The 13,498-nt window shown below is 47.6% G+C and overlaps 1 protein-coding gene across 1 annotated transcript in view; it reads left to right on the top strand.

Moving 5' to 3' along the window:
- The first annotated feature begins 1,888 nt into the window (after positions 1-1,888).
- USE1 (unconventional SNARE in the ER 1) overlaps positions 1,889-13,498 on the top strand; it is a 105,694-nt gene continuing 94,084 nt past the window's right edge. Inside the window, 2 exon segments of the mRNA XM_040417484.1 lie at positions 1,889-2,048; positions 7,321-7,370. Coding sequence (XP_040273418.1) covers positions 1,947-2,048; positions 7,321-7,370 — 152 coding nt within the window. The 5' untranslated portion in view covers positions 1,889-1,946.

Genomic DNA, 13,498 nt, shown 5'->3' with positions numbered 1-13,498 from the left:
AATAAAGATCATGGGCATTGCCGCATGCGAAAATGCCAATACTATTAAAATATAACAATATTAAGGGTTAATGGCAAATGGTGTAACAGGAAACAAATAAAAAACAGCCAAATTGCCATTTTTTGTCGCTTCAACTACCCAATAATTTTTTTATAAAAAGTGATCAAAAAGTCGCACACACTTCAAATTGGTATCACTGAAAAGAACAGATCGTCTCTCAAAAAATGAGCCCTCACACAGCCCCGTACACACAATCACAAAAAAGTTATAGGGGTCAGAATATGGTTATAAACAGTTTGTTTTTTTTTCCTCAAAGGTTTTAATTTTTTTTCAGTATTAAAACGCAAGAAAAATTATACAGGTATGTTATCGTTGGAACCGTACTGACCTGGAAATGAAGATAACAGGTCAATTTTACAGTATAATGTACTGTGTAATAAAATAGAATAAAAACATTTATCAGAATTGTGTTTTCTCATAATTCTACCCCGTTTGGAAAAACAAAAATCTGCTTCCCACTACATGGTATGCAACCGTTAATGGTGCCATTAGAAAGTACAACGCAAAAAATAAGCCCTCATAAGGCTATGTGAACAGAAGAATATAAAAGTTAGGACTATGGGAAGCCGGGGTGTGAAAAACGAAAACGCAAAAATGACCTGGACCTGAAAGGGTTAACTTCACTTCTTTTTTTTTCACTATTAATTTCTCCAATAGCTGACATAGTAGCCCCAGTTACAGGGGAAATACCCCCCCCCCCCCCCCCCCCCAGAGAGGCTGTACAGCGCAATACAGGTACTGTACAGCCTCAGTGCAGGGCTGATCGAGGTCTATGGACCCAACAGCTCTTGCACGTTCCCGACCCCGGCGGTCACATAGCATAGCACTTCCTAATCTGTATACACATCGCTCATTGAGCGCGGTGTATACAGCAATTTAGAAGGCAGGGACACCCAGGAACAGTCCCTGCCTTCTCTCTGGATTGCCCTGCTGTCACTGACAGCGGGTCCTCACTCAGCAGCTGCACATCCATTCAGAGATCAACGACTGATTTATCGCTAAATCGCGCAGGGCAAAGACATTTTTTGGAGATCCGGTGATGTACAGGTCTCTCCATGGGGCTGCCAGAAGGTCTGGTGACGTCACCGGCACTGATGGGTGGGATTTAGCGCCAAAGCATGCCCATCAGAGCCGGTGACGTCACCGAACGCACTGCCGGGCAGAAGTTTCCGCCCGGCAGTGTGTTATGGTAAACAAAAGAACCTGTGCCCTGTGCGATTTAGCGCAGGGCAAGGGAGCGCATCAGAGCATGAGATGCTCCTATGCTAGCCTCAGGGGGGCTGCCTGGGTGAAAATAAGGGTATGTCCGGGTTCAGCTCGGAACCTGCACAATCCCTTTAATTAAAAACAATTCACTTGCTGGTTCATCTGGTCTTACTATGGCTGGAGGCAGGCCACCCTGTATTTAGTGGGTATGGTCAGGTAGGGCACTGGACTGGTCCACAACCAGAGTGGCTTGCCATATACCGCTTACAATACATCTGTTCTGACAATATTGCACACATGCAATCTAATCCCTGAGCAGTGCAAATATGTACGGTACCAGTATGTCAAATTTCACAATAAAGTAACTGCAAATGACAATCTACAAAGCAGAGTTTATTGTGGCTTATGAGCAGCCTAACAATAATAGTGATGCGTTTTTGGTGCGGAAAAAACACTGTAAGGAACTTTTTACATCGTACACGCAAAGTAAAATCCTTCATAGAGTGTACGGGCTCCTGGGAGGATGTCACGTGGAGCGAATCGTTCACGTCCTAAAGCGTATGACGTCACCTGTGCGTCCTGAGTAGTTCCACCTGAATACTGCCTCCTCCAAGATGGCGTACCCGTCAGGATATGATGTGGCTTTCGCTGCGTCTCTACTTCCGGCACAGCTCATAGCCATGGCGAAGTCCAGGCTGGAGCTGAATTTTGTGCGGCTTTTGTCTCGGTGTGAGGTAATGGCATCTGAGCGGAGAGAGCAGGGAGAATGGAGGCTGGAGAAGGTGAGAGGGGCTATGCTGGGATGTACTGCAGTGTGCCACTTCGCCCCTTCCCTCTCTCCGTAGTACGTGTTCGGAGATGGATTGCTCTCTCATGTGTATGTTGTACCCTCAGCTGTAGGCATGGTAACAATGTCATCTCAGCATTTCGGTAGTGGAATAAAGCTTAATTAAGGCAACTTTTTAAGATCTCTGCTTGCTGTCAGCGAGAAGAACTTGTGGTATTTCCATCCATGGACATCAGACATAAATCTTTAATATAAAAAAATAAAAGTTTTGTTAAGATCTAAAATCTCCCCTTTATCAACAGGATCGAGAGTAATGGCTGATCTGTGGGGGTCTGACTGCTATGAACCCCAGCAGTCTCAAGATCCTTTTACCCCCCCCCCCCCCCCAATGAATGAAGCAGGGGTCCAACATGTATGTGCCTCTCTCTTTGAGAGCAAAGCAGTCTGGTAGAGACTGGAGTGGTAGCTGGCATGTGGGACCTGCTTCTTCATGGTTGTGGAGGTCCTAGCGGATGGACCCCCACTGATCAGACCGTGGATAATGGGAGGGACCTACTAAAAGGAATGACAGAGTGGAATGCCCATAGAGAATAATGGACCAGAGTGGAATGCCCATAGAGAATAATGGACCAGAGTGGAATGCCCATAGAGAATAATGGACCAGAGTGGAATACCCATAGAGAATAATGGACCAGAGTGGAATGCCCATAGAGAATAATGGACCACAGTGGAATGCCCATAGAGAATAATGGACCGAAGCGGAATGCCCATAGAGAATAATGTACCGGAGCGGAATGCCCATAGAGAATAATGGACCGGAGCGGAATGCCCATAGAGAATAATGGGCCAGAGCGGAATGCCCATAGAGAATAATGGGCCAGAGCGGAATGCCCATAGAGAATAATGGACCAGAGTGGAATGCCCATAGAGAATAATGGACCAGAGCGGAATGCCCATAGAGAATAATGGACCGGAGCGGAATGCCCATAGAGAATAATGGACCGGAGCGGAATGCCCATAGAGAATAATGTACCGGAGCGGAATGCCCATAGAGAATAATGGACCGGAGCGGAATGCCCATAGAGAATAATGGACCGGAGTGGAATGCCCATAGAGAATAATGGACCAGAGTGGAATGCCCATAGAGAATAATGGACCGGAGCGGAATGCCCATAGAGAATAATGGACCGGAGCGGAATGCCCATAGAGAATAATGGACCGGAGCGGAATGCCCATAGAGAATAATGGACCGGAGCGGAATGCCCATAGAGAATAATGGACCGGAGCGGAATGCCCATAGAGAATAATGGACCAGAGCGGAATGCCCATAGAGAATAATGGACCGGAGCGGAATGCCCATAGAGAATAATGGACCGGAGCGGAATGCCCATAGAGAATAATGGACCGGAGCGGAATGCCCATAGAGAATAATGGACCGGAGCGGAATGCCCATAGAGAATAATGGACCGGAGCGGAATGCCCATAGAGAATAATGGACCGGAGCGGAATGCCCATAGAGAATAATGGACCGGAGCGGAATGCCCATAGAGAATAATGGACCGGAGCGGAATGCCCATAGAGAATAATGGACCGGAGCGGAATGCCCATAGAGAATAATGGAAATTTAATATATACAGGAGGCGGGAGCTGGCTGCAGAATCACATAGTCGGCTCCCGACCTCTATGACAAGTAGCTGCGATCTGCGGTAGTTAACCCCTCAGGTGCCGCGGATCGCAGCTAATGCTCATGGAGGTCGGGAGCAGGCTATGTCATTCTGCAGCCAGCTCCCGCCTCCTGTATATGAATGAATGAGAGAGTTATCTTCATTGGTGGCGTAGTGCGGCCCCCCAACCCCAGTATTAAAACATTGGTGGCGCAGTGCGCCCCCCCCCCACCACCCAAGCCCAGTATTAAAGACATTGTATCTTCATTGGTGGCGCAGCGGCCACAGCCCCTCCCCTCCTCTTGTCCTTCCTCCTCTCATTGGTGGCAGCAGCACAGGGGGAGGGAGACACTGCTTCCTTCTCCCCTGTGCTGCTGAGGGAACACGGAGAGCGCTGTCAGCAGCGCGATCCTTGTTCCCCATACGTTATCGGTAGGGGTGCACCGAAATGAAAATTCTGAACCGAAACCGAAAATTCAGGATGCCCTTGACCGAAAACCGAAACCGAAACTGCCTTTTTGCCCAAATACTTTTAAAATACTTTTTTTTTAATGATTTTATTAATAATTCTTTTTCATGAATGAAATTCATCTGTGGGTGGCGCTGTTATGGAGAGGGGGATCTGTGGGTGGCGCTGTTATGGAGAGGGGGATCTGTGGTTGGTGCTGTTATGCAGAGGGGGATCTGTGGGTGGCGCTGTTATGGAGAGGGGGATCTGTGGGTGGCGCTGTTATGGAGAGGGGGATCTGTGGGTGGCGCTGTTATGGAGAGGGGGATCTGTGGGTGGCGCTGTTATGGAGAGGGGGATCTGTGGGTGGCTCTGTTATGGAGAGGGGGATCTGTGGGTGGCGCTGTTATGGAGAGGGGGATCTGTGGGTAGCGCTGTTATGGAGAGGGGCATCTGTGGGTAGCGCTGTTATGGAGAGGGGGATCTGTGGGTGGCTCTGTTATGGAGAGGGGGATCTGTGGGTGGCGCTGTTATGGAGAGGGGGATCTGTGGGTGGCGCTGTTATGGAGAGGGGGATCTGTGGGTGGCGCTGTTATGGAGAGGGGGATCTGTGCACTGTTATGGAAAGGGGATATGTGCACTGTTATGGGCATAACAGTGCACAGATCCCTTTCCCCATAACAGTGCACAGATCCCTTTCCCCATAATAGTGCACAGATCCCCCCTCCCCATAGCAGTGCCATAGACCGATCCCCCTACCCATAACAGCCCCGGCCCTGCTGCTCACAGCAGACTACTCACTGCATCTTTATTTTACCTTACAATCGTGACGCTCCAGTAACAACTCTGCAGGCAGAGCGGAGGGCGGCGTAACGTCACTTACTCACGTGACGCACCTGCTCCGCCCACTTTATGAATGAAGGAGGCGGAGCAGGCGCGTCACGTGAGTAAGTGACGTTACGCCAGCCTCCGCTCTGCCTGCAGAGTTGTTAGTTACTGGAACGTCACGATTGTAAGGTAAAATAAAGATGCAGTGACAAAGTAAACCGCCCGCCCGCAGATGGTGGGTGACAAATCCCACACCCCATATTTTCGGCCGATATGTAACAATATCGGCCGAAGTGGATTAGGTGCATTTTCGGCCGATATTTTCGGCTGCCGGAATTTCGGTGCACCCCTAGTTATCGGTATATCGGCAAAATAGATGCCGATAACGTTCAAAATACTGAATATCGGCCGATAATATCGGTAAATCCGATAATTGGTTGATCCCTACTTTTTGTTCCGCTATTGAGATCCTATGACGGATCTCAATAGCGGAATTGAGAAAGCTAATGTGAAAGTAGCCCTAGTTTTAAAGGACCTTTCATGGAATTATTTGTTAGAAACTGGTATGCTTACCAGGAAGGGCCAGCCCTTTTTTTTTATTTTTCTAAAATACCCCTGTGTCCCCCACTGTTCTTGGCGCTTCATATGTTAATTTCGACCATCGGTACAGGGAGGAGGAGACGCCAGGGTTTCTCAATGGGCGTCTCCTTCTCCCAGGCTGTAGCACGGTCTAATCGTCACAGCCAGGGGGAAAAAACAGCTCACCTACTCCCTGGCTGTGAGGCTCTCCGCTGCGATTGGATCGTGATGAAATTAGGAACCGCAGCATCTCCTTTCCCAGTAGAAGTCAATGGGAAAATTGACTTCTTTTGTTTCTGAGATAGACCTGACAAAGTTGTGATGCTTGCACCTGCTGCTTGCGGCTGCTGACCACATGGGGTATACAGTTGAGTAGCCGCTTGCGTATATGTTATGTGATTTACTCATGGGATTATTCCCTTAGCTTTTGCTTAATCCTTCTACTTCTGCACAGGCGCTGCATGCACAGATAAGGCAGCAGAAGCTCCTACAAACGTACACATTTTTTAGAAACTTTGAGGCTGCTTACCTTGCTGATACATCTGGCTTTGGTCTCATTAACACTTGAGTATTGATCAGGATTTATTTTCTTCAATTTTTTAATTTTTTTTTTTTTTTTTTTTCAGGATTTGGTTCCTTTTTAAGCACCCTAGCATGTGGTACCTAATGAAAGAATCATAATCTTATGCTTCCCGATGCTCCCTGGCTCCATTTAAATCCAGCCAGGGTACAGACGGGGTGATGAGCACCTCTGAAGCCAATGACGGGCCTCAGCAGTGACCTTTCCCAAAGTGGCACGTGGTCCAGCAGTGATGTGCTGTTTGGGAAGGTGTCCCTACTGGTGTTAGTCATTTGTTGCGGCTACACACTTCACCACAACCAGAAGTTAACATATCAGGGCCGGGTGATCACCAAACAGAGCCAGGGTGACAGACTGGAGCGGTGTGGAGCAGGTGAGTAATTCTTTCATTAGGTACCACACACTAAGGGCTGTTTCACACGGGCGAGTCCATTGCGGGAATCGCGCTCCGCGTGCGAGTGTCATGATTTATAATGCTATGTGCCCCTGCTTGACCTTATTTCTACAGAATCATACTGACAGCTTTATGTCGCTATGATTCTGTGGAAAAAAGGCCATGCAGAGGCACACAGCATTATACATCATGATAATGCCGTGCGCTCCTGAAAGTCCAGAGCGGAGGATCACACTCACACACTGAGCGCGACTCCAGCAATGGACTCGCTCATGTGAAACAGCGCTAAGGAGGTTAATAAAAAAGGGACAAATCCTGGAAAACTCCTTTAAGCCAGAAATGGGTTTGGATCCTAAACACAGAAAAAAATATTGGAACTGTTTAAATTTCTTTTTTTTTTTTATCCACTGCTGATCTTGGGTGAAAAAAGAAATCTGATAAGACATACTGAACACAGAAGTGGGAATGAGACCCAGTTAGACCTTTTCTAAGTGGAAAAGTGGATCTCTGCATGATTATTTACTTGGTGCCTGCAGCCACCACTAGGGGGAGTACAGTGTACATTTTTTTATTTTTTTTTATACTTACCAGTGAACTCTATGGAAGTTGCCATAAAATATTTTGACTATTCGTTATTGATTACTTGAAGTTGTGAACTGTCCCTATAAAATATAGCTTTACTGTTTGTATTGCTGTAATAGTACAAACAGGGGTCATAAATATGAGAGCTGCCAAATACAATAATCCGTTTTTCTCACCACTTCTTTCTTGCAGTTTGTTGGAGCGCTGGAAGAAATGCTTACTTCAATTAAAAAAGACGGCAGGTAATTTTTTTTTCTATGTCATTTGTTTCATTTGATTTCACAGCTCTATGACTTGATGGGCATTTACACTATTGTATACCCGGATGGCTATTGTTGATATATGTATGTTTCTTCTATATATGCTTTTTTATAAAATCAATAAAAGTATTGAATAAGAACAAACTGGGCTCCAGGTATGTGTCAGTTGTAATTTATGTACAGGTATTTATTTGTATGTTATTTGACCAGTGTTGTCTCAAGATGGGACAAACCAACATGAAGAAAGTCTGCTGTCCTGTTACAAGGGTTTTCTGAGATATTTTTTACTGATGATCTATCTGACATCCGGGACTCCCGCCGATTAGCCGTTTAATGAGGTATCGGTGCTCGCAGAGGCGCCGTGGCCTACTTTTAGCTTACGAAGCACAGCGTCGTACATTGTATAGCGGCTGCGCTTGGTGTCGCAGCTCAGTCCCATTCACTTTCATATGGTTGAACTGATGAACATGGCCTAGGGAAAGCTGAGAAAAGGTCGCAGCGGTCACAGGAGTGCCAGTGCCTTCTCAAACAGCTGATTGGACCCCCACCGATTAGATATCCTCTTGCATCAGTTAAGAAAATCTTAAAGGGGTTGTCTTAGGCCTCTTTCACACGGGCCAGTTTTCCGCGCGGGTGCAATGCGTGAGGTGAACGCATTGCACCCGCACTGAATCCGAACCCATTCATTTCTATGGGGCTGTGCACATGAGCATCACTTGTGCGTTGCGTGAAAATTGCAGCATGCTCTATTTTGTGCGTTTTTCACGCAACGCAGGCCCCATAGAAGTGAATGGGGCTGTGTGAAAATCGCAAGCATCCACAAGCAAGTGTGGATGCGGTGCGATTTTCGCACATGGTTGCTAGGAGACGATCGGGATGGGGACCCGATCATTTTATTATTTTCCCTTATAACATGGTTAAAAGGGAAAATAATAGCATTCTAATACAGAATGCTAAGTAATTTAGAGATGGAGGGGTTAAAAAATAAATAAATTAAACTCCCCTCATCCACATGTTCGCGCAACCTGGCTTGTCTTCTTTCTTCTTCTTTGAGGACCTGGGAGAAAAGGACCTTTGGTGACGTCACTGCGCTCATCACATGATCCGTCACCAAAGGTTCTTTTCCTCCCAGGTCATCAAAGAAGAGAAGCCAGGCTGCGCGAACAAGTTGATGAAGTGAATAAAATTTTTATGTTCATTTTTTTAACCCCTCCATCCCTATTTTAGTAAGCATTCTGTATTAAGAATGCTATTATCTTCTCTTATAACCATGTTATAAGGGAAAATAATAAAATGTACACAACACCTAACCCAAACCCGGACTTCTGTGAAGAAGTCTGGGTTCGGGTCTGGGTACCAAACATGCCTATTTTTCTTACACACGTGCAAAACAAATTAAAAAGCTTTGCACTCGCGCGTAAAAATTGCACATTTTCCCGCGACGCACCTGCACCCTATCCGGCTCTCACACGAGACGCCCGTGTGAAAGAGGCCTCACTTCAGCAAGTGTCATTTATCATGTAGAGAAAGTTAACACAAGGCAGTTACTAATGTATTGTGATTGTCCATATTGCCTCCTTTGCTGGCTGGATTTTCCATCACATTATACACTGCTTGTTTCAATAGTTACGTCCACCCTGCAATCCATCAGCAGCGGATCAGTGCCATGGGTGCTGCTGACAATAATATGTATGGGGGTGTTAGGCAGAATGGAGGGCAGAGTTACAAGAGTAACCTGGTATTGCCTGCAGCTCATTGCGGGGGCTATTTTAGTAAAGAGGTTAACCTTTTAAAAGCCTCAGGTTCGGTTACAAAATATATACCAGTTTTCCATAGCATCATCACGACGGCATACAAGGAGATTGACCCCTGACCTCTGTAGGGGCAGGAACAGAGAAAGGTTAAATACCCTCCTCCCACCACCAACACCAGTGTTTCCTGTCCCTACAGAGGACAGGGCAGAGAAAGGTCTCCCTGTATGCAGGGAGATGAAGCTAAGGAAATGGAACCTGTTTATTTTTTATTTTCCGTTACCTTTGGAAAACGCCGGCATCCAGCATGGCGTCCCCCTGCCCTCCCGCGGTCCAAGTACTAACGCTGGGCAGGGGGTTCAGGGCCTATCTCGTCCTGGTTATTCCGGGGCCTGTCCCTGGCGCAGACTCCCTCCTAGCCTAAGGAAAGGGCGATAGCTGGGTGCGCGCCGGCGCATGGAGCGCATGTTTATGACGTCACGGCCGGCGACCCGGAAGTGACGTCGCGGCGGCAGCGTGGAGCCCAGTTTAAAACCGAGGCATAAACGCTGGTTACCGCACGTGTCAGAACGCTCCCAGGATCGGTCCCCACTGGTGCGGAACCCTTGCCTACAGAGAGGACGATGTCGGCATCTGAGCGATCCCCCAGAGCTGAGCCACCGGCGCTGCTACCAACTGTGAGTCCCCTTCGGGGGTATTGTTTGTGCAGGTCAGGGAGTCTGTTGATCCCCCTCTCCTGCTGTAATGGGTGGAAGGGGGAAAAAAGAGAGAGAGGAAGTTATTTCCAGGGGCAGCTAGCTCGCCTCTGCTGTCCCCCTCTTGCTCTCTCTCTCTCCCTCTAGTGGTCATACCCTGATGCCCTGCCTTCTCCTCTCTTTTAGGCTAAAGAAGCCCCGAAAAAAATCAAAAAAACACTCAAATGTATCTCCTGCAATAGCAGACTTCCTGACTACTACCCTAAAAAGTTGTGCAAGTCTTGTATTTCTAATATTGTACGGGATGAAGCACCCTCCTTAAAAGAGGAATTGAAAACCATGATTCAGGAAGAGATCCGTTCATCCCTGGCCCACCTGTCCACTAATCCCCCCGACTTGCCGCAACCTAAGAGGAAGCGGGCTAGGTCTCCGTCCCCTTCGGACCTAGAAGTTATGGCGGATGAAAGTGCCCACTCCGTTAAGTCATGGGAAGAGGGGGAGAGAGTCTCTGATACAGACTCAGTGGATGACAGTCGTAGATATTACTTTTCTACAGAAGAAATGTCCGACCTATTAAAGGCAGTAAGGTCGACCATGGGCGTGGAGGAAGTGCAACGTACCCATTCAGTACAAGAAGAAATGTTTGGGGGCCTAAGAGTCAAGAAAACTTGTGTGTTCCCCATTAACGAGAGTATTAGGGATATGGTCCTTGATGAGTGGGCAGATCCAGAAAGACGTCTGGGAGTCCCGGCTGCGTTCAAAAATAGGTTGCTTTTTGATCCAGAGGAATCTAAAATTTTCAATGAAATTCCCAAGATCGATGTACAGGTGGCCAAAGTGAACAAGAAAACATCTCTCCCATTTGAAGATACCTCCCAACTTAAAGATTCAATGGATCGTAAAGCGGACAGTCTTCTCAGGAACTCCTGGGAGGCGTCCATGTTCAATATTAAAACCAATATTGCGGCTACCTCAGTCGCCCGATCCATGTATCTTTGGTTGGGAGAATTGGAAACTCATATTAAGGATAGAACATCTAGGGAACAAATTCTTAGTTCTCTCCCTCTTTTAAAATCCGCCACGGCCTTCCTGGCGGATGCCTCTGCCGAATCAGTCCGATTCTCAGCCAGAGACGCGGCACTTTCCAATGCAGCCAGAAGAGCCCTCTGGATGAAGTGCTGGTCAGGGGACAAGACGTCTAAATTGAAGCTCTGTTCCATACCCTTTTCTGGAGAATATGTGTTTGGCCCGGTGCTAGATAAGATTCTAGAGAAGGCCGCGGACAGAAAGAAGGGGTTTCCGGAAGATCGCCCCTCCAGACGCCGGTATCCTTTTCGCCCCTCCTCGGGTCAAGAAAAAAGCTACAGGGGGAATGGGAAATCAGGACGTTGGAGCTATCCAAAAGGGGGAAGAGGAAGAGGCCAATCCTTCTCCCACCCAAAATCCTCCGATAAGCAATGACGTCGGGGTGGGGGGAAGACTCTCAAGATTCCTGGGGTCATGGGAATCCATCTCCCAGAACCCCTGGATTTCCAAGGTAGTCGGGGCAGGCTACCAAATAGAGTGGTCTTCAAGACCCCCAAACAAATTTTCACTGACACTGTTCCAAATGAACCTTTGGCAAGGAGTCCAGAAACTTCACTTAATGAATGTAATCTCACCGGTCCCGCCTCCAGAAAGAGGCAGGGGTTTCTATTCAACCCTATTTCTAATCAGGAAGAAAGAAGGCACTTTTCGGACTATCATAAACCTGAAACCACTAAACAGATTCATCCGTTATCAAAAATTCAGGATGGAGACCCTAGCATCTACAATCCCTCTGCTAAGCAAAGACGTCTTCATGTGCACAATAGACCTACAAGACGCTTATTACCACATTCCCATTCACACCGACTCACAAAAGTTTCTCCGGTTTGCAATCCAGGATATATCAGGAAACGTCCATCACTACCAGTTCAGGGCCCTTCCCTTCGGGATTTCATCTGCGCCAAGAATATTTACCAAAGTAGTGGTAGAGATGGTCGCCTTTGCCCGAAGACAGGGACTTATGATAATCCCTTATTTGGACGATTTCCTTCTAGTCAGCGAAAGTCTCAGCCAAATCAGTTCGAACCTGAAGCTTTTTCTCTCCATCCTAGACGATCTGGGGTGGATCGTGAACAAAGGAAAGTCCGTCCTCACCCCCTCAAGGGAAGTTCGTTTCTTAGGGATGATCCTAGACTCCCGAAGGCAAGCGGTATTCCTACCTCGAGACAAAATATCAGTTCTCCAACAAAAGATCAGGTCCTTTCAAAAAAGAAGATCCTGCTCTATCAGAGAGGCGATGAGTCTGCTGGGCCTGCTAACATCCTGTATTCAGGCAGTTCCCTGGTGTCAAATACACTTCAGACCCCTACAGTCCTGGATCCTGAGTGTCTGGAACAAGTGCCAATCCTCTCTAGATCATCAAGTAAGCCCACCAACTCAGATTCTGCAGTCCCTAAATTGGTGGAAAGACCACGGAAACTTATCTCGGGGAAATCCGTGGCAGAAGACTCCCCAGGTCCAGGTAATAACAGACGCAAGTCTGTCCGGCTGGGGTGCAAAGGTGGGGGATCGTATGTTCCAGGGCACTTGGCCAGATTCGATCAGATCCCAGTCATCGAACTTCAGGGAACTGAGAGCAGTCTGGGAGGTGTTAAAGGTAGCAGAGGAAATGTTGTGTCATCATCACATAAAAGTGCTGTCGGACAACACTACGGCCATTGCCTACCTCTCCCATCAAGGGGGAACGCGGTCCGTAACCCTACAAGCACTGTCAACAAAAATCTTTGCTTGGGCAGAACAGAATGTGGCCTCGATATCGGCAGTTCATCTGAAGGGAATACTAAATCAGGAAGCGGATTTTCTCAGTCGCCACAGAATCGACCATACAGAATGGTCTCTAAGTCCAGAAATATTCGGGCTAGTAGTAAGGAAATGGGGGATGCCCGACGTGGATCTGTTTGCCACCAGGGCAAACTCAAAGGTGGAAACATTCTGTTCCCTAAACCCCAGGGACAGACCTCATGCCTTAGACGCCTTCGCCATTCGTTGGCATTGGAATCTGTGCTATGCCTTCCCTCCACTTCCTCTAATTCCGAAGGTGGTACAAAAAATTCTTCAAGACAAGGCCACGGTGATTGTGATCGCTCCCCTATGGCCAAAGAGAAGCTGGTTCTCATCCCTCCAAAAATTTTCCCTACAAGATCCATGGCTCCTTCCTGTGCGGGGGGATCTACTCCAGCAGGGTCCAGTTCTACACCCAAACCCGCAGTTTCTGAAATTGGCGGCTTGGATCCTGAGTCCCAAACCCTGAAGCTTCAGGGCCTGTCAGACGGAGTTATTGCTACTTTGAAAGCCTCCAGAAAGAAGGTAACGTCAGCAATTTACCTTAAGATATGGAAACGTTTTTGTTCCTGGAGTGGGGACGAATCGCCACATTTGCGTAAACCCAACATCCAAAGAATACTGGATTTCCTACAGCAAGGTCTGGACCTGGGACTTAGACCCTCTACCTTGAAAGTCCAAATTTCAGCCCTAGGTTGTTTCTTTGACCAAGATATAGCCGGCCATCGTTGGATCAAAAGATTCATTAAGGCGGCGACGAGGCTCCGCCCAACGATCACCGCCCGTGTCCCTTCCT

The sequence above is a fragment of the Bufo bufo genome, chromosome 2, assembly GCF_905171765.1.
Source record: "Bufo bufo chromosome 2, aBufBuf1.1, whole genome shotgun sequence".
Taxonomy (NCBI): Eukaryota; Metazoa; Chordata; class Amphibia; order Anura; family Bufonidae; genus Bufo; species Bufo bufo.
The sequence above is the reverse complement of the archived record's forward strand: the minus strand, read 5'-3'. Positions and strand labels throughout refer to the sequence as shown.